Source organism: Labrus mixtus, chromosome 8 (assembly GCF_963584025.1).
Source record: "Labrus mixtus chromosome 8, fLabMix1.1, whole genome shotgun sequence".
NCBI lineage: Eukaryota > Metazoa > Chordata > Actinopteri > Labriformes > Labridae > Labrus > Labrus mixtus.
In genome coordinates this window covers 3607703-3629300 of record NC_083619.1, presented here as the reverse complement: position 1 = coordinate 3629300, position 21598 = coordinate 3607703, and the positions used below count along the sequence as shown (strand labels likewise).

Here is a 21598-nt window from a genome sequence, read left to right as displayed (position 1 = left end):
GTCATGTATCTAATGATGTAATATCCATCTGATATCAAACAATCTCAACTTTATATGGGCGTGCATATTTGGTTTGGATGATCTCGTTCGCTTAAACGTTTTAGTAACGTAGCAGCTAATTTTGTTTTAACAGAGCTGAATATAAAAAACATGGCAGCCGATCATCAAGTGATCAGCTTCAACTCTCATAAATGTGTGAAAACAAAAAGTTAACTAAGTTGAAAAAAGAAGGTTCTTCCTTAAAGCTCACGTCAGTGTCTCTGCTCTGCACCCTAAACAGAGGCTGATACATCAGTAAGATCAGCAGCTTGTTTTTCAAACATAATGATAACATCGGGACTTGTCACCTTACGATTCTTAATCAAAAAGAAAAAGTTCATGCAGGGTCAGTCATGTGAAAGGTGATGAAATGCATTCCTACCGCGTCTGCTCAGACAATTAAGAGCTGCAGCTGTTGTTGAGTGAAAGCTAAGGTCAGAGGCTTTAAATTATCACTCATCACTTTCCTGCTCTCTGCTCCCTTTGTGTCTTTCACTGTCGTCATGGCATTGTTTCCTTTCCTTTGTTTCAGGACAAAGATAACCCTGTGAAATTCTTGTCTGGATTCTTTCTGCTTGAGAAGGGCAGCGGTGCAGAGTCTGATGTCATGATGGATGAAGAGGAACAGGTGGAAGCATCACACTAAAAATACACCCTTTAACCTCCCTCAAGAAATCTTCATGTTTATCATGTTGTTACTTAATTAATTGATGTCCATGCAACTTTTTCCCTGTCTTTTATGGCACATTACTCAAAGAGACGCTTTTAGACTCAAATGGAAAGAGGGTCGGATTTGAACCTGGGCTGCCCACTTGGACTTTTGCAGGACTTTGGCCTCTGTACATGGGATGTGCGCACCAACCACTAGTTCAAGGAAAAACAAAAATAAATACTTTTGGATAGTTTTGTCCGTCTTGCTTTCCACTAGCGATGACACCGCAGATGTTCCGATAACGCCTGTAAAATGGGAATATAGAGCATTTTCCATTTTCCAACGGAGCGTTCAAATCTTGATCTGAATTTGCTCTGACGTTGTTGATCTAATTCTCATTCTCAGTTGAGTACATGTGGGAATCGTCCTCTGATCCAGACACCTGTGAGGTAAGGCCAATTGTCGGCTGCTCAAATCTGAGTTAAAGAACAAATGGTGTCACCTTGATGTGCTACATGGTGTGTGATTAATCCAGAAGCATTTCTAAACACTTAAAGTCCTGCATGTGTGTACATTAGACACAGCTCAAAGGTTGTTCTACGAGGGACAGATAATCAAAACCAAAGCGTATGCTGAGCTTTGTTTGTGTGTTTGTTTTTCTATGAGTCTAAAATCTGATGAAATATCTTAATCCCTTAAAGGACAGGGCCATATGAGATCGAGCTCCCACCCTCAGCCTCGTGTCAAGCTGCTTGCTCCCATCACTTGGCTCCCTCTAACAGACATCATCGAATCATCCTTTGTGCTGCTGTGGAAGGACGATGTACGGTGAGTCTGTCAGCAAGCTTTAGAATAAACGTGAATGTATTTAAATCACCCTCTCAATAATTCTTTAGGACATTTAGCATTAAATATGTGTTTAACTTTTAGCTTTATATTCCTTTCTGTCGTTTTTTTATTTGTCAATCGAGTGATTGTTTAAAAACAGAGAATGTGTTTTAATTGAAGGAGTTTTTTTGATTAATGTGAATATTTTATGGCAGCTATTTTGCCCCTGTAACTTTGTTAAATGTTGCTCAGTGCTCATGATGGATTAACGTTGGGTCTTTGTAGATGATATAACAAAGAGAAAGCACTTTTACCTGCTTTTTGTAAAGTGTCTGCACATAACATTTGTTATGAATTGGTGATTTACAAATAAATTTTAACTGATCTGCTAAATGATTGAAAGTCTGTGAGAGCTTTAGAAAAGTTTGTACACTTTAATATGAAGGTCACAATATTTCCCATTGACTAGTTGCTCATTAGCATGCTAATTAGTAGCATTCTGGCTGCTTATAAGTCTTTATTAAGTGCGTATTATTACTTTATTCTCTATGACCACAGTCTGTAGCTAACAGGTCATAATTACTGATTATTGATAGGATGTTAGGAACTTGTTACTTACTTCTACTTTATAAGGACCAAACTAAACAAAATATATGAAGACCATAATTCATGTTTAACATATTCCTTTAAAGAGACATTTAAAGAGCTACTTGTCTAACCTAAAGCAGAACAGCACATTTCTCCCTGAAGAAAGTCATCCTCTGTTGTTTGAATATCTTAGGGAGAGAGTTGTGTGTTTTTTCCCGATCATTAATTTGAACTTCTTTATTACAACATGCTCAAACTCATTTTTGCTAAAAAATAAAAAAACATTAGGCTTCATTTTAGAAAATGTTTGAAAAAGCTGATTTGTGTTGGAATAACGTTGATATTGGGAAGCACTTGTCACTCGTAGGAGCGTGTAAGATTATAAACTTTTTTTTAAAATGACATTTTGGCAGTGTTTGTGTCATCACGACACCTCCAGGTGTGTTCATGTTTCACACAGGACGACACGACGTCACACAGCGTCTGATGAAATGTTTGTTTAGGGAGGCATCTCCTACAACAACTTAAACCAAAGATGTTTCTGTTAATTTCTGGTCATTATTATTTTATCATCTGAAAGTGTAGAGCTGTAGCTGTCTCTGAGTTTAGGTTTACATGTAGACAATGCTTCACTATCAAAATCTCTCTGTCCGATTGTCTGAAGCGTCTTAACAGCAACAAGAGAAAGTCAGATTACAGTTCAGAGTGTCAACACTAGGTGGCACAGGGATGCACCTTTTGTGAGTACTTGTATGTGAGGTGCTGAGAGTAAATTTAAGACTATGGCAACAGGGGATGAAAGCTGTATCCCAAATTTAAAAACTTTGGATTTGTGGTCAGCAGATGAGGAAAGGGTAAGATTTACTCGAACGGTTACTGAAATGTGTGTGTGCATGTGTGTGTTCTGTCTGTGCGTTTAATGTAGATCTGATGTTTTACATTTCAAGTTCAACGCTGACACAGGAGCACATTCAGTACTAGACTCATCCCAACACGATGCAAAGATGAGAAGATTTCTCCCTGATTGAAATAAAAGAAGACGCATGTATTTGAATGCACTTGCTGCTTTATTCTACAGAGTTCCTCTGAAGACAAAGGGGACTACAGCACAGGGGCTTTCCAGAGGTCTGACAAGGTTTCACTCCTCATCCAGTCCTTTCTGTGATAAGAAAGACGACAAAGAGAAACAGATTAATGACAGAGGACGAACAAACTCAATGTAAGAGTTACACAAGATATTACATCAGAACTAGATTATATAGCTGAATCACCTCTTATTTTAAAGTAATCATGGCTTTGTGGTCTTTATTCAGAACCACATAAGCTATTTAGTTTACACAAATATTTAGATTAAAATTCTACTCAGCATCCTCTTATAAATTTGATGTTTTTATTAATGCAGAAAATAATTGACCTTGGTGACCTCGAGACAGACTAACCCCTCCCTGGCCTGTGTGTAGTCTGGCTGAGGAGTGACATTTCTTCCATGTCTAATAATGTGTCTCTCACCCTATCATCCATCAGTCCTTTTAACTCACTTACAAAGAAGCAGGCATTTTACAGTTTGTCTAACCTTTTAACACCCACTCACACAACTTCTCAATTCCATAAAAAAACTTTAATAAAATTGATCTTTACACTCCTAGTCTGGTTTATTTATTATTTTAAAATCTGTGAAATTAAATGTATCCCACATAAAAATCAATGACATTTAAATGATGGGACCATATATGAAGTGTTGTGTTCAACAGGAGCCTCTGACCTTTGACCCCACGTCACGGCTCTTGGCCCGCAGCTTGTTGACCTGAGACTCGGCGATGTCGGCTCGCTCTTCAGCCTCATCCAGCTCATGCTGCAGTTTACGGAACTTGCCGAGATGAGTGTTGGCCTGCTCCTCCTGCAGGATTTAACAAAACACCACACAGTCAGATTATTACTTTTGGAACCTGGGTATGCCACATTGCAGATTCATCCACAGTCACAGTCACTTTGTTTGGTTTGGAAAGTGAACAGAAGAATAAGACGATGTTTGTTGGTTTTGTTCTTCAGGGAAACCAACTGAGTCTAAAAGAAGTCACAGCTGAGTTAGAAAGATTTCCTGGGTAACATTCAACATAGTAAGCAATGAAGTTTGAAATGTTAAAATGTGTTCTGGTTGTTGTAACTATTCGCAATAACAGCTTTCTAAGTCATCATAAGCCTCCAATGACATTTTGGAAAGTGAATAAAATGTAACCCAGTCTTAAAAGCAGCACACATAATATACTTGTTTCCACACTTACAGCCTCCTCAGCAGCTCTCTTGTAGGCTTTGACCTTCAGCTGCAGTTTGTCCACCAGATCCTGCAGACGCGCCGTATTCTTGCGGTCTTCATCAGTCTGCAAATAAAAAATGAAATAATGAAGCAACTCACCAGCATATTGTAACTGGAGAAAAATGAAGGAAATGCTAAATCACTTTAATGGCCTTCAGCAGACTTTTCATCGTGACTTTCAAACCACTGATGGGACTACAAGTCTTTCTGTCATGTAGTTGTCCTGTCACTGAGTTTTGGCCCCAGATCAACCACAGGATTCAGTCGAAGCTCTCATTGTAGATCTTTATAGTAAATGGACTTTAGCTTATTTAACATTTCTAGTCTTCTGACTGTATACTCAAGGCAGGTCACACCTACACATTCACACAGTGATGGTAGAGGTTCCTGTGTAAAGAGACCATCAGTATTAACTCATCCCCCTCATACACATTCACACACTGATGAAGCAGCTGGAGCAACTTGGGGTTAAGTGTCTTGCACAGGGACACATCGGACATGTGGCTGCACGAGCTGGGGATTAGTGAGTGTTTGAGTTCTCCAAACTAAAGGGACTGAAAGTCAAATGTCAAATAATTAAAAAAAGCCCAGCGGTTTCACCCGCTTTTCAAAGAAGTTTCCAAAAATGCATCAAATTCAAAATGGGTACATCACTTCTGAGTATTTTCTCTTGTCTTTCACTCTCTGTTAAATATGAGTTTTGCAATGGTTTACAAATCTTCACATCCTTTTTTTTTAACTACATTTTATCACAATGTCCAAACTTCTTTGAAAGCAGGGTTTTGAAAACAAGGTCACATCTTTAAAAAATAGTTTTCCAGCATCGTACAGTGACGATACTCAGGTAATATATTCCAGATGTTTGTTTTCAGATGTGTTCATGTACGGTCTTTAATGTGATAAATAAGGCTTATATAAAAAGATATGAACATCCTTTCTTTAGAATAATGTTTTTTTAATTTTTCAGATACAAATCCATTCAATAAAGTGTGTTTATGAGAAAAACAGTAAGTATAAGATTTAAACATATCTTTAATAAACATGACTTTAATATACATCTGCTCTTTGTTAAAGTTAAAAAAAAAAAACTCACCTGGTATGTGAGCTCCTTGATGCGTCTCTCATATTTACGGATGCCCTTCACTGCCTCACCGCTCTTCTTCTGCTCTAACTCCACCTCGTTCTCCAGCTCCCGCACCTGTTGAAACATTAAATAATCCTCCTTAAGAATAGAGTGACATTTACACATTTATTAAGAGAACGATGTCATATAAGCAAAAGCTTTAAACGGTTCAGCCTCAAGGTTTAATAAACCCCACAGTGAACAATCAGCTGGAGGTTAGAAACAACCTTCTACATTATAAGAGTTTTCATAAAAAATCAAAAGACAAGGTTACGGTGCTCTGAATGATCAGGAGACTGATACTGGAGTGTAAACACTAGGCAATGATGAGTTTATATTTGCTGACTGTCCACTCGATACTGATGGGAAGGCGATTTTGTTCAGTTTGTGCTTCATGTATGTGTAGGTTGTTTTTGCCAAAGAAGAATTATAAGGACGACGATGAATAAAGGCTATGTGTCAGTGTCATAGTTTTGGAGTAAGCCGTGTGATTCTGCAGCTTCCATAGATATGTTTTTTATACTGCAAATCTGTAATATTGATATCACACATGTTGGTTTCTCACCCTGGCCTCCAGCTTCTGCAGCTGCTTCTTCCCTCCCTTCAAGGCGATCTGCTCAGCTTCATCCAGACGGTGCTGCAGGTCTTTGATGGTCTGCTCCATGTTCTTCTTCATACGCTCCAGGTGGGCGCTGGTATCCTGTTCTTTCTTCAGCTCCTCTGCCATCATGGCAGCATCAGTAATGGCCTTCTTGGCCTTTTCCTCAGCATTCCTGCACTCCTGCACTGCTTCCTCCACTTCAGTTTGAAGCTGGGAGGCATCAACCTCTAGTTTCTTCTTCTGGTTTATCAGGCCAGTGTTCTATGGAGTTTAGAGGTGTTAAATAATTATTGTCAAAAATTAACATTAAAGGTTATTCTTTTGTATCCTTCTCTATCATTTTCATAAGTAGTGATTGACATGTTAGCTCTTACCTGTGAGTGCAGTAGCTGCACTCTCTCACTAACATCCAGCAGCTCTTGCTCAGCAAGTTTGCGTCCTCTCTCAGTTTGCTCCAGAGCAGACCTCAGTTCTTCCACTTCAGCCTGCAGCAGGTTGTTGCGCCTCTCAACGATAGCAATGTTCTCTTTGAGATCATCGTTGGCTCGTTGAGACTCGTCCAGCTGAATTTGGCAATCCTTAATGGGATCAAATTAACCACATGAATATTTAAAAAATAGTTCAGACATTAAATTACCTAAAAAGCAAGAATTTCCATTTGCATAGCTCACCTTCAGATGTGCATGAACAGCCTTCAGTTGTTTCTGGGCCTCAGCCGCCTGCCTGTTGGCCTGGCTAAGCTGGATCTCCATCTCATTGAGGTCTCCCTCCATCTTCTTCTTCAAACGGAGGGCCTCGTTCCTGCTGCGGCACTCGGCTTCAAGGGAGCTCTGCAGGGTGTCAATGGTCCTCTGCAGATTCCTCTTTGTCTGCTCCATCTCCTCATCTTTCTCGGCTAGTTTGCGTTCGATATCAGCTTTGATCTGGTTGAACTCTAGCTGAGCTCGGAGAATTTTACCCTCTTCATGCTCCAGGGAGGCCTGATGAGGTGGAGCGTACAGAGTTATACATTTGAGCAGACAGCTTTACTGTACAGTGTCTTATTCATCAAAGATGTCCTGTACCTCAGCTTCCTCAAGAGCTGACTGAATCTCACTCTTTTCCTGTTCCAGTTGTTTCCGTAGTTTCTCCAGTTCATGGATGCTCTTTCCTCCCTCACCAAGTTGCTCAGTGAGATCAGAAATCTCCTCTGTGGAATATGGAAAATGGAAGTGGAAAAAAGTCTCACAATTATAATTTATAGAGTGGATTAACATCGTGGTTACTTTTTACCAAGAAACAAAGGAACTGATCAATGATTTAAGTCTCCCTCTCAGACAGGATATTATAAACTTTTAGAACGCCTTGAGTAAACAACCAAGCGGAAACAGAACACTCTGCTATCTACGAATTGACCCCAAAGACATGAACTGTGACTGAAACCAGTCTCTGCAAAGTCGTAAAATTGACCATCTGTTGAAGGATTGCTGAAAAACTGATCAAACCACAGCTTTAAATTCTGCATCAAATGAACATTTATGTCTTTCTTCATCTAGATATTTGTAATTGTCACATTGAATGCATTATAATCATCTTTTTAAACTCAAAATCTGATGTTCAGAACAGGAATAAGAGTTATATTATGTTTAATAGGAATTTGACGTGGAGCACTATTGCCATCTAGTGTTAGAATATCCATGAATACGTAACCTTCATAATTATACATTTAGATGTGTTATAAAGCATACTCTTTGATATTAGCTATAGAAGGTGTTATTTAAAGACACCAATTTCTTTTCCTACTTTATTAATATGTCTTATTAAGAATGTTATTAACATGTTTTTGTTCACCTACAGGCTGGGATTAACTGAGGATGTTCCTAGATGGTGTGATTTTCATCTGATAGAAATGTTTGTCTAAATATATGACGTGAACCTACATCAACGTGGATCTGATAGAAATAATATTGAAATTAATGTATGGTGACGTGTATATGTTTAGATTCTTATTCTTAATCTTATTGAGTAAACTCGTTTTAATTTTAATAAATGTCCTCCAGTCAGAGTGGGAGTAACCCTTCCCCCTCTCTTGCAGCTGATAAAAATTCAGACTCAGCTCAGATCTCTGGTTCTTGTTCTTGTTTTTTTCTTCCGCTTCTCTTTGGACTTCAGTTCGAATCACCTTGAGACTCTTAAGTTTGCGCCGTAGAGAGACGAATCTCTGCTGATCTTTTATTTTCAATGTACATTTTTGAAACATCAAGTATTTTTGCTCAAACAAGGCTTTTGAACTTTCTTCTCCAAAGTCTTTGCTCTTCAATTTTGAACGCCAATTTCTTAATTTGGATTTATAGAGCTGGCCATCAGTTTAATTTAAATTGGAAATCGACGTATTAAAAGACTCTTTAATATTTTTCCTGTTGGATCCACTTGGAGCTGATGACGACACAACCACGACGGCTGAACCGCCATGCAATCTCCATCCCAGCTGCATACTCCGCCCAAGGTGCTAATCTAATCTGGCCCGTGGACCTCTCTGGGCCTGAAAAGAACTGCTTGCCAGAGACTGAAACACGGGACCAGTCGGCGGAGTTCAATCAAACAAACTTTCAAGATATGAAACTGACTGATTCATTAATTACTACAGGTAATATTAATTTCCTTACTTTGTAAGGTGGTGCTCCGAGGTAAAATAAAGATATAATATTACGCTACATTTTTCAACAGAAAACCTAGCAGGTGACCTTACCCTGTAAGTTCTTATTCTCCCTCTTCATGGTCTCCAGATGATCCAGAGCCTCCTCGTAGGAGTTCTTCAGTTTGAAGAGTTCAGTGCTCAGAGCCCTGGCCTCCTTCTGAGAGCTCTCCAGCTCACACTGAGACTCCTCATACTTCTGCTTCCACTCAGAGAGGACCTACAGCAGAAAGAAGGGCAAACTGTGAGTGTTTCAGTGCCAGATGAGGTGTGGTGAGTTGGGCAGTCCACCTTGAATGAAATATTGTTTAAAAAAAAAACGCACCCAAACCTTTAAAGTTCCTGTTGGACCAACCAGATTTGCTGTTTTGAATGTGTCAATTGGACTTTTTTGGACTTCATTGACCCCTCTTAAAATCACTTCAATGAGCTTGTGTTTGTAGAAACATTAACTTGCAAAATTTGAATTCTGCTTTCCCCATTAATCACAATATACCCCACATCACTTTTTGATACTCAGTACTGGAGCCCTGCTGATTAATCTGCTGATAATCCTGCTGATTGGCCGATAAAAGCATATTAATTGACTATCGGTATCGACTGCTTTTATTGCAGATATATGCCGATCTTACTCGATTGATTCATTATATATCTTTTCTATAAATGTTTGATAACTTTGTTATGTGATAACTATGATAACTAATGTTTGAGGGATCAACACAAAACTGTATTTCTCTTCCTAATATCGATGTCGGTATCAGCTGCAAAAATCCTATGTCGGTCGAGCCTTATTTGCTACCAAAGTAGACCTTTTTAAAAAATGTATTTTGACCCATCATGTCTTCTTTGAGATTGCCAAACATTATCCTATAATGGTGTGTGAATGGGTGAAGATTTTGAGCCGACTTGCCTGGAAATAACTGGCTGAAAGGTCAAAGAAATCCCCTGATTATTTATTTTCCAATGGTTTCAAGTCTTAAACTATATTCTGTTCACAAATACGTAGTAGTACTTCACCTTGTCAAAGTTTCTTTGCTTCTTGTCCAGAGCAGCTGCAGCAGCATTCGACCTCTCCACATCCACCATGAGATCTTCAATCTCATTCTGCAGTCTGTGTTTGGTCTTCTCCAGAGAGGAACATTTAGCATTCACTGCTTCCACAGCCTCCTCGGCGTCCTGAAGACGTGCTGCCAGCTTCTTCCTTTAAAAATCATTCATTCAAACAACTTAATGATCCTTGCAGTTGAGCTAGTTTGATACATTTTAATAAATTCGACAACAATGACTGGCTGCTCAGTCGTGTAACAGACAAACTTTTTGCTCGTCTTACATTTTAGTCAGAACATAACACAAACAAAAAGCTGATCTGCTAGACGAAGATAAACATCTCCTGAGGAATAACATACCATATAACATTATATCTCAAAGAGACTTACTTTGCCTCCTCCAGTTCCTCGGTTCTCTGGATGGCATCAGTTTCGTACTTAGTTCTCCACTGAGCCACCTCAGAGTTGGCCTTGGACATGCCGCGCTGGAGTTCAGCCTTGGCCTCCTGCTCTTCTTCATACTGCTCTCTGAGCAGGTCACAGTCATGACGAGCAGACTGCACTGCATGGGCCAGGGCACTCTTGGCCTGTTGAACAAAAGTTAATGAATTGATAACACTGCTACTGCACTCAGTAATAATGACTGTACAGGTACTAGCCCTGGCATTGAACCTCTAAGTCACCTTGGTCTCCTCTTCAAGTTGTCTCTTGAGGTCTTCAATCTGTTGAGTGTAGGACATCTTTCCTCTCGTCAGTTGAGACACCAGAGAATCCTTGTCCTCCAGCTGCCGGGAAAGCTCACCTGGTGTTTTACAAATATTAAAGTTTTTCAGTGTCCAAAAGACCTTCACTACCAACACGTCATCTTTTTCAAGGACTTTTTTAACTTGAACTTTTTAAACACGGGAAGTGTGTGCTAACAAATTAATTTATATTGAAATAATGTGAAAACATACCATTCTCCGTTTGAAGTTTTGCTTTTTGCATGTTGAAGTCATTGATGCAGCGTTGAGCCTCCTCATATTTGGTTTTGTATTCACTCATCTGATCCTCCACAGTCCTGCATGTCTTCTCTAGATTTGTCTACATTGAAACATTTGAGTACACGCTTTATACCACACATATGCACATCTGTACAATATGGAAATGAAAAAAAATTGTTTTTCTGTTCAGCCAACCTTTGTCTTCACAATATGTTCCATATTGGAGACCACATCATCCAGCTCCAGCCTGAGCTCACTCTTCTCCTTCTCCAGTTTCTGTTTGACTCTCTGCAGGTTGTCAATCTGCTCTCCAAGGTCAGCGACACTGTCGGCCTGTTTCTTCCTGAGAGTGGCAGCAGTGGCTTCGTGCTGCAGAGTGGCCTCTTCAAGGTCTCTACGGAGCTTCAGGAATTCTGCCTCCCTCTTCTTGTTCATCTCAATCTGGGCAGATGTTGCTCCACCAGCCTCCTCCAGCCTCTCACTGATCTCCTCCAGCTCTCTGGCCAAGTCTGCTCTTTGCTTCTCCACCTTAGCTCGGGCAGCTCGCTCTGCCTCCAGCTCTTCCTCCAGCTCCTCAATGCGGGCCTGTACAAAAGAAGATTTAGTCCTACTACCTTCTGGGTTTTACCAACTTTGAACCATAACTGTACCATTAATCATCCATTACCTGGAGCTCCTTCATTTTCTTTTGAAGCTGAATGGTTATCGCCTGCTCATCCTCGATTCTACCGTTGAGTTGACTCAGTTCAAAATCTTTCCTATTTTGGAAAAAAAACCCAGTAAGAATTAGAACAACAACAGGCGTATCTCTACAGATACAGTCGTGCTTTTGAAACAGTAGAAGGATGTGTTTACTTTTTCATATGCTCTTCCAGTTGTTGTTTGTCATTCTCCAGGTCCATTAGGCTCTCTTGGGTTAATTTTAAGTCTCCCTCCAGCTTCCTCTTTGCTCTCTCAAGGTCCATCCTAATCTTCTTCTCTTGCTCCAATGAACCTTCAAGCTGGACATCAACATTATGGAAAGTCAATATACATCAGTAGGGAAGAAGGGAGGATGTCCCAGGTAACCAAACTTAAATATGATCCAAACAACTTAAAGTTCTTACATCATCTACTTGCTGCTCCAGCTTAGCCTTGGCCTTGGTCAGAGTGTTGACTTTGTCTTCTTCACTCTGCAGGTCATCCAGTGTTTGCTGGTGAGCTTCCTGTAACGCTTTCTTTTCTTTGGTCAGCTTAGCAATGATTTCATCCAGAGCTGCCATCTCCTCGACCAGGTTCTTCACCTGTGAAATGACATTTAAGTATAAAAAATGTTTTTGTCATGCTACTCATTCATGCCATTTCATAGAAATTAAAATAACAGTCATACCTTGTTCTCAGTGGCGTGCTTCTCTTTCTCCACTTTGGCCAGAGTTAACTCCAAGTCATCAATGTCCTTCTTTAACTCTGAACACTCATCCTCCAGCTTCCTCTTCTTAGCTGTAAGTTCAGCGTTCATCTCCTCCTCATCCTCCAGCCTCTCTGTCAGCTCTTTGGCTTTTGCTTCCATCTGGATTTTGTGTTTGATCAGCCCCTCACATCTTTCTTCTGCATCTGCGAGATTATCTTGCTCCTAGATTCAAATGGTCATAAATTAAATTGATCATGATTAGTTGCAATATACTTATATTTAGTTTTTGACATTTAAATATTGCAAATGTTTTCTTCACACTTACTGCTTGAACTTGGAGCTGCAGGTCATTCTTCTCTTGGAGAAGAGAGACCATTTTCTCCTCCAGTTCCTTCCTGCGGGCTTCAGATTTTGCGTAAGCCTCTTTCAGTTTCAGGAATTCTTCCTTCATGTTGGCCATCTCCTTCTCTGCTTCAGCAGATCTCAAAAGAGGTTTGATCTTGAAGAACAGCTTCATCCAGGGCCAATTCTTGACCCCCATGAAGGCCCGGATGTTCCACTGGATCACCAATAGTGCATCTCTGCAAAAGATCAACACAACATATTACTCTCACTTCAAAAAGTTGATATCTTTTACTTGCTTTTTTTGTTTCTTTTTAAATTCCTGATTGCTCTTACCTCCTTTCAACAATCTTCTGGAATTCCACTCGTGCCAGCAGACCTCGTGACCGGGACTGGATTCCAGTGATGATGAGGGACAAACGGTCATCTCTCATCTCCTCAAGTGTCCCAAGAAGACCGGCCTTGAAGAACACCTTTAAGAGCGCGTAACAACATACAAACACAGGCTTTCACTTTCCTACATTGTATCTTCAAAGCATCACAATATTACTTTTAATGCTGAAATTCAATTTCAGCTACAGGCCTGTTGGGTTGATTGCAACCAGCTTATGATGGCAGATAGAAGCTACATGAATATTTACAATATTATTCAGATGTACCGATGACCCTTCTGTTTACTGGTGCCAGTGTTTTACTTTTAAGTGAATCTCCTTCAGTAGTTGTTACTTGTTATCAGACTGGGCTCCGTTCAGGAAAATGTATCTAATCTTGCATAAACATTTTGCCCTCATCACTGTTTCCCTTTAATACTCGGGTTAGAAATGTACAACTATAAATTACCTTTGTGTGTCCAAACTTGTATTGGTTGTGGTCAATGTCCAGAGACCCAAGAAGTTTCTCTGCTCCCTTTTTGCTGTCAATGAACTGACCCTCAGGGATGGCAGCAGGATTCAGAATTCGATATCTGCAAAGAAGAGGTGAATGTGACATGTGCTGTAAAAGGCGCTAAGACTAGAAAATACAAGCTGAAGTCTATTTACCAATTACCACTTTAATAAATAATGTTTCTAAACATTCTACAAATGAGGCTCTACCTCTGTTTGAAATCTCCATAGAGGATCCTGTTGGGGAAGCCCTTCCTGCAGATCCTGATGCCCTCCAGCACACCGTTACAGCGCAGCTGGTGCATCACCAGAGGGTTCTCCATGGCCCCAGGAGTCTTGGTCTCATTGGGGATGATGCAGCGCACAAAGTGAGGGTGAGTGGACCGCAGGTTGGTCATCAGCTTGTTCAGGTTCTCCTGTGGAGGTAAGTTTACCTTGTGTTTAACAGCCAGTGGTAATTGTGACTCATATCTCTTAGTTATCAATGTGATGACATAACTTACCCTGTGCAAGGCAGACACAGTTTGGAAGGATGAACCCTTTTTCTTGCTTCCACCTCCTTTGCCGCCTTTTCCACCTTCACCTAATAATTATAATGCATCAATATGCATTAAAAAAAAACTTGCTGCTTTCATTATTACAAAAGATTAACATCCCCTAGGAAGAATACACCCAGTTATTTCTTACCTGCTTCACTTCCAGCGTAATTTGCAAAGAGGGTAGCAAGTAGCTTTAGATTTGACTTCTGGTAGAGTCCAACAACAGTCTCATTTAGAGGATCTTTGTTCTTCACCAGCCAGTTGTTGATGTTATAATCAACAGTTCCAGCGTAATGCATCAGGGCAAAATGGGCCTCTGGTCTCCCTTTGACAACTCTGGGCTTCTGGAAGTTGTTGGATTTCCCCAGATGGTTGTCGTAGAGCTTAGCTTTAAAGCTGGTGTCTGAGGCTTTGGGGAACATGCACTCCTCTTCAAGGATGGACATGATACCCATGGGCTATAAAAAACAGTAAAGTTCTCATTGCACTGTTTAAAAATGGACAATGGACCTCTATAATGGACTTGAAATAGAGGAAAAGAAAAGAGACTTGATAGAGAATTGTTCTTAACTCACCTTTTCAATCAGGTCGATACAGGCCTGCAGGTCCATACCAAAATCAATGAAAGTCCATTCAATGCCCTCTTTCTTGTACTCTTCCTGCTCCAGCACAAACATGTGGTGGTTGAAAAACTGTTGCAGTTTTTCATTGGTGAAGTTGATGCACAGCTGCTCGAAGGTGTTGAACTGTAAGGTAAAAACAACAAAGTAATGGCTTACATGAATTGAAGTAAAAATGAGGGGTTGGATGAAATAAATAAATTATGCCACTCACATCAAAGATCTCAAATCCAGCGATATCCAGAACACCAATGAAGTACTGGCGGGGCTGCCTGGTGTCCAGGGATTGGTTGATCCTCACCACCATCCAGAGAAACATCTTCTCATACACTGACTTAGCCAGTGCACCGATAGCATAGTACACCTAAAAGAAACTCTCAAAGTTAAAGTGCATGGCCCTTGTTTTGCCCTCACTGTTGCTTCATTCATATATTGTACACATTACAGTACATTTAAATCTGAAGTTTCATTCTCACCTGCTGGACATTTTGCCCCTTGGTGACCCACTCGTTTCCTACTTTGACCCTTGGGTGACAGAGACCTTTGATGAGGTCAGCAGAGTTCAGGCCCATGAGGTATGCAATTTTGTCCACAACTGAAAAATACATTCAAAGTCAAATTTTATGATTAGAAGAATTACTCAATAAATGCATTAGATCCTGACATGTTCACGTTGATCATTGAGTTTTCTCACCTTCAGTGCCGTCAGCCTCGGCCTGCTCCTCTCGCTGCTTGTTCTTGAACTTCAAGTTGCCGTGGTGCATGATGGCTCCAGTCATCTTGTAAATGCCGTTCTTCTCTTCTTGAGTGAAGCCCAGCACGTCAAAGGCATCCTGAATGAAAACATCATATTTTAAATATATTTGTCTCTTTTTGTTATACCTGGGTGTTCAACAGAGTGACAGAAGAGGCGTTTGGGATAATTTAGTATATGCAGTCTAAACCACCAGGGTTCGACCCTAACTCCCAGGAATCAAATGGTAATGGACTTGAGCAAGTGTTTTTCTAGTCTTCTGATTGCTCAAACCGCATGTCACACCTACACATTCACACACATAGAAGCTGCTATGTCAAGTGTCCATCGGTATTAGGGTGAAGTGTCTTACCCAAAGAAGCATTGGACATGTGGCTGCAGGATCTGGGGATCGAACTCAGACCTTCCGGTTGAGAGACGACTGACTCTACTGACCCATTACAATTACAATTACTTTTCCTGAACTAAACAACCCCCTTACAAACTCATCATCACTGCATGGTCCATTTCACATAGGTTTAATTGATTGAAAGAAACACCACAATTATTCAACCCAGTATCTTGATATGGTGGTAAAACTGGAAATCAGCCTTTTATATGCAGTACTGTAAAATTCAGGTTTTGCATATACCCCACAGTTTTTAGTTTGGCAACAAATTCCTTTTGATTAAGTGTTGATAGAAAATGTTGTTCAGGTTACTCTTGACATCTTCTCAAACAAAGAATAATGTTGCAGTCACCACTAATTGAAAGTGTATTTCAGAGTTCGTATTTTGGCAGAAAGATATTGACTTTTTTGCTAGCCCCATGTACAGAGGCTGCAGTCCTCCAAACCTGCAGCCCGGGGATAGAATCCGACCTATGAGCTCCTAGTGGCGATTCGAGAGACTGTTAGGACCCTAGGCAAAAATCAATGGGGGGACCCTACTAGAGTGAGTTCTGTCAGATGGGAACGCCTTAGGGAGGTTTCCTACCGCCCCCTACTGGTCTGGGGCCCCAAGCATTTGCCTGCCTCACCTGTTGACAAGCAGCGCCTCTTGTTGCTTCTTTCCCGCTAGTCATTCCCCACTCTCTCTCTCCCCCACTTCTGACTCGATCCACTGTCCTATCTCTAAATAAAGTCATAAAAAGCCCCCAAAAAATCAACCATTAAAATGGTGACTGAGCAGGACTATGACAGTGAGTAGGCAAGACGCTGTTTTTTCTTTCCCAAGTGACTTTTTTTCCTTTGCACTCGCTGATATGAGAGTTGAAACACACATGTTGCAACCTGTTGTTTCTTTGTGTGTTAACCATCTGCTTTCAAGATTTACAAATAAAAATCATTGCTTTTTGCAAAATATATCCTTCTCCCGTGGTTTCATTGATAACGTCGTCAGTGTCTAGTCGACATCAACTCGACTATTATCACAGTTCGACTTGAACAAATCTGAAGTCGTGCAATCTCTATTTACATACAAATAACTTTACTCTGACTTTGTGATGTGAGTGCCTGTTCCAATAATACATCCCTACTCACATCAGTGGCCATCAGCTCGTCAGCGTCATTGATGGAGGCTACAGTTGTCTCTCCTTGGGAGATGAAGGCGTAGTCATAGGGGTTGTTGGTGATGAGCAGCATCTCTGAAAAGCAAAACAGCAATATTAGCATTTATATGCTTTGGGTATATGTACAAGTTGATAATGGTCCAGAGTTTGTTTGTTTTTATTTACCGAGCAGCTCGGGTTTCTTCTGAGACAGAATCTGGTAGAAGATGTGATAATCTCTCTCAGCCTTAAGCTGGAAGGTGACACGGGACTTCTCCAGCAGATCTATCAAAAATGTTTAAAAAAAACTAATTAGAAGGGAAGGTTCATCAGTTTGAAAAATTAACAAACATGATGAAAGTATAAGACGGGTTTCATTACATGTTTCGATATCAGCTGAGGCCAGTTTTCCACTGGCTGCAAAGTGGATTCTGATGAATTTTCCCTAAAATTTAAAGCAAGAAGAAACAACAACTTCAAGATAAAGTCAAGAGCAAAGGGCTTTACTATCTCAGACGGACACTTACAAATCTGGAAGAGTTGTCATTCCTGATGGTCTTGGCATTACCAAAAGCCTCCAGAGCCGGGTTAGCCTGGATGATTTGATCCTCCAGAGTTCCCTAAAAAAACAGAGGAAACATCCTTTAGTTTAATAGAAAACATCAAAGATAAATATATCTTGTGTCATAAGAGGTTATTTTTTAGCAGATCTTTACCTTTTTCTCTGAGCCCGCGTCCTTCTTCCCTCCTGCAGCTGCAATGCTGGCAAAGTACTGAATAACTCTCTTGGTGTTGACAGTTTTCCCAGCACCGGATTCTCCACTGAAGACAGAAATGAAATTGTTGTGATAAATTGACAGTAACACTTTATTTTAAAGTCACAATGTTCACCATTAAGTAGCTGCATATTTGCATACTACTGGTATTTATTAGCATCTTGGCTAGTTTTTAGTCTTTATTTAAAGGTTTATTTTTGGGCTTTTTTATGCCTTTATTTTAGAGATAGGACAGTGGTCTGAAATCAGGGAGAGAGAGAGAGAGTGGGGAATGACATGCAGGAGCCCCGGCCGCCCGCCTGTTTTGTCCGCCCCATGCACGGAGGCTATAGTCCTCGTCACAACAGCCATAGATTCTGACCTCTGCCCTTTGCTGCATGTCCTCCCTCACTCTCTCCTCCCAACATTCCCTGTGTCTCTTCATCTGTCCTGTCCAGTAAAGGCAAAAAGGCCCCAATATTAACTTTAAAAAAGAATATGGTCTTATAGAATAAGGTACTAATAAGCGCTTAAAGGCAGGGTTGGTAAAGTTTTCCAGATCCACTTTTTAAGATTTTGGTTGAAATTGTCTTTAGGTCCTGACAGAAATTAATAACTCATGTTCTCTGAAAAAGGAACAAAGAAAATCCGTCATCTGTCTGTAAGTCTGTAAAAACTTTGACCAATGTCTGCCATGAGGTACCAATCTGATGAACCAATCAGACACCTCCCTGTCTCCCTGCTCGCTCTCTACCTCTTGTGTTCACTAGTCCACACTCAAAGCATGAGCTGAGGTACGCTTCTGGACCAACGGCGCTAGTGCATGTAAGTGATGGGTGTGGCTTTAGAGGGAGCACAGAGGGGAGGGGGTGCAGAAGGAGCACTGAAGGAATGCTACTTTCAAAATCATGCTAGTTTTAGAAAATTACCAACCCTGACTTGAAGAATGGCTAAGCAGCTAGTACGCTATGAATTAGCATGCTAATAAGCAACAAGTGAATGATGGATATTGTTACCTTAAGTTAAAGTGGCCATCACATGCAAATAGTGACCTTTTTAATTTTTCAACAAATATGCAGCTAAGTTACAGTGGCAGTCAGTACAGACCGACAATACTTCTGAATCTGAATTCAGAATGAGGAATCTTTCAATGCGTCTTTTTACCAGCGTCACAGCACAACTTTACATCATTAATCTATTAACCCTTCATATTTTTGTGGACTGGGATAACCCAAGCATATTAACAATCAGATGCTACTTGCTTGATATCATTCTTAGTATTAAAAAGAATGATAACTCACGTGATGAGAATGGACTGATTTTCTCTGTCTGTAAAATAAAGAAAAGAAGAAGAAAGGATCTTTTTAGGTTCAGGAATACTTGAACTTTTTTTCCATTTCATCTCTCTGTGATTATTTCACTGAAGACAAATTACCAGTTAGCATGTACTGATAGGCATTGTCAGAGATGGAGAAGATATGAGGAGGAGCTTCACTCCTCTTCTTTCCTCTGTAGGCAACAACCACCTCCTGGTTGTAGACCGGCAGCCACTTGTAGGGGTTGACAGTAACACAGAAGAGCCCCGAGTAGGTCTATATAAGATAAAGAAAGCAAACGCTTGTTTTACATGAAGTTATCTTAGCTCGTCTAAAATGTAGTTTTATAATACCAGAATAATATAGAGGGGAAAAAAGCTCTGAACTCACGTAGATCATCCAGGCTGCGTAACGCTCTTTGAGGTTAAACAGCACAGCAGGCTCGTGGAGGAAGGTGAACATCGCCATGTCCTCAATTTTATCAAACTTTGGCGGGTTCTGAGGGTGAACATCACACTCCTTCACGGTGACGGTCTAAGAAGGAAACAGTCACAAGTGATGCAGCGGTAATGAATAAAGCAGAATATCATTACTAGAAGTATTTTTTTTAATAAAAACACTTTAGGTTAAAGGAGGGGTTCTCAAATGTTGCCCTGCCAACGACCCAAAGTAGCATCAGCCTGACAGCCTCTCTTGCAAAATTATTTGAATTCCATTAGGATGGCTGATATCAAAAATGAAGTCCACAACTCTGTTATACATTTAATTTTTTTCACAACAATTAAGAATCTTGTTCATTCATTATACATTTCATTCAGTCGAATTTCTGTTTGTTATTTCTGTATTAACATAATCAATTGTAACAGTAAACATGATACATCAGTGTCAGCTACTCGATGCTGATTGGCTAGACAGTTGTAATTTGGGGGGATTTAAATTGAAAGACTGGCATAGAAAAGGAACACATAAGATTTTAACATGCAGTGATTAATCAAATCTAAAGAGACATTATGTGGGGCGCTGGTGGCCCAGTGGTTAGTGTGGGCGTCCCATGTATGGAGGCTATAGTCCTCAAAGTGGGTGGCCCAGGTTAAAATCCAACCTGTGGCTCCTTACCCGCATGTCAATCCCCACTCTCTGTCTCCCTGATTTCCAACTCTTTCCACTGTCCTATCTCTCCAATAAAGGCACAAAAAGCCCAAAAATAATTCTTTAAAAAGACATTATGTAAGATTTTACAAATCTCCCCTCCAAATGTTTGCGACCCCGATGGACCCACACTTTGAAAAACATCGGGATGAAGCTCAGGCTCGTCAGTCCATCACTCCATTTGGATGTCAGTCTCTGTCTTCTGTTTCTCTACTATGTGACTAAAGGTTAAATGGCCTCTCTGTCATCTCCTGTGTCCAGGGCAGCAGCTCTCCTGCCAGCTCACTGACCTTTCCTTTCGCAGTCTGAGCAGTGACCGTTTCCCCCTCACGGCTGGTGATGGAAGCCTTCACGTACTCCTCATCATGGTCGGGGACAAAGCACTCCTTCTTCATGTCGAAGATTCGGGTCTGGGCCTCCAGACGCTCCCTGTCCGACTTCCTCAGGTACGGGGCCGCTGCCCCAAACTCTCTCATGTGTGCGTCACCCATCCTTCACTTTGTCTATAGAAAATTAAAATTCAATCAAAATTGTGTGGTTTTTTTTTAATTAAGGAGATAACAGATGCTGTATATCATTAATATGTTTTTTATCAGATTCATTTTTGTCTCCAGGTGTTCTTACCTTACTAATCCCTTCTGAGAAGACTGAGGTGTAACGGTCCTGAGGAAGGAAGTAATAGAAACTGATCAGCAGTGTACACCAACACAGGTAATGGTTTAGTATCAACGCTGTGTTTCATTGTCCCAGTACCTTACCTTGAGATAGAATGGTGACCTACTGGGGGGTTTCACCATCAGTTCTCTTTATAAACAAAGCCTCTCTACCAAATATGGAGGAGCGTTTCAGAGGCACAAGAATGTTATTGTGTCTGAGTTAGGTTAGAGGGACATAAAGGGAGGGGGTTAATGAGTGGCACAGAGCAATATAGAAATCAGCAGGACAGGCTGTTATCAGTGATGGGGGTCTTCTGGCGAGGCCATATTAGGAGCTCTATGCGGTGCAACGATTAATCATAGGTATCCTCAAGCAGCCAGGGGACCACGACTCAAGCTTTAAATAGACACAGGGAGGAATTCCTTTGTCATCATCCCCGAGCTTTAACTCATCTTCTGTTACAGAAACGATACATATGTTAAACAGAAGCATCCTTACTAAGACTGATGCTGATCCAAAACTCTTTAAATGTCATTAAATGTTGTCAAACGCATAAATTAGAAGTTAATCTGGTGATATGCTTAATGTCCAAACCTCTACAATTTGATATTTACTTTAACCACTTTGAAGAAGTTTTTTTTGTGTGATTTGATTTCTCAACAGTGGGTCAGGCAAACTTGATTTAAAGTCATTGATGTGTGTGTGTGTGTGTGTGTGTGTGTGTGTGTGTGTGTGTGTGTGTGTGTGTGTGTGTGTGTGTGTGTGTGTGTGTGTGCGTGCGTGCGTGTGTGTGCGTGCGTGCGTGTGTGTGGTGTTT

General features: G+C 40.6%; 1 protein-coding gene and 1 long non-coding RNA gene across 4 annotated transcripts in view; one reads left to right on the top strand and one right to left on the bottom strand.

The window, feature by feature from the left end:
- LOC132978637 (uncharacterized) overlaps positions 1–2090 on the top strand; it is a 44332-nt gene extending 42242 nt beyond the window's left edge. For 2 of the 3 annotated variants that reach the window (XR_009673963.1, XR_009673961.1), the window contains exon 6: positions 572–2090. This is a non-coding gene — a long non-coding RNA (uncharacterized LOC132978637). The remainder of the gene's footprint in view (positions 1–571) is intronic. The other variant, XR_009673962.1, reaches the window with a different exon arrangement.
- A 1065-nt stretch (positions 2091–3155) lies between these two features.
- Positions 3156–20787, bottom strand: LOC132978634 (myosin-7). Its single transcript, XM_061043883.1, has 38 exons — positions 20749–20787; positions 20415–20627; positions 19366–19509; positions 19095–19251; positions 18961–18988; positions 17621–17726; positions 17432–17524; positions 17286–17349; positions 17091–17189; positions 16897–17000; positions 15318–15456; positions 15100–15218; positions 14838–14987; positions 14579–14749; positions 14152–14461; positions 13968–14047; positions 13675–13880; positions 13421–13544; positions 12917–13053; positions 12564–12819; positions 12218–12460; positions 11955–12131; positions 11704–11849; positions 11516–11606; positions 11044–11433; positions 10822–10948; positions 10549–10667; positions 10256–10452; positions 9837–10020; positions 8874–9039; positions 7210–7334; positions 6817–7125; positions 6520–6723; positions 6110–6406; positions 5515–5619; positions 4390–4485; positions 3870–4004; positions 3156–3266 (listed from the first exon to the last, which is right to left on the bottom strand). The coding sequence occupies exons 2-38, from the start codon at positions 20613–20615 to the stop codon at positions 3246–3248; spliced, it is 5820 nt and encodes a 1939-aa protein (XP_060899866.1). The 5' UTR covers positions 20616–20627; positions 20749–20787; the 3' UTR covers positions 3156–3245.
- Between the last annotated feature and the right edge of the window lie 811 nt (positions 20788–21598).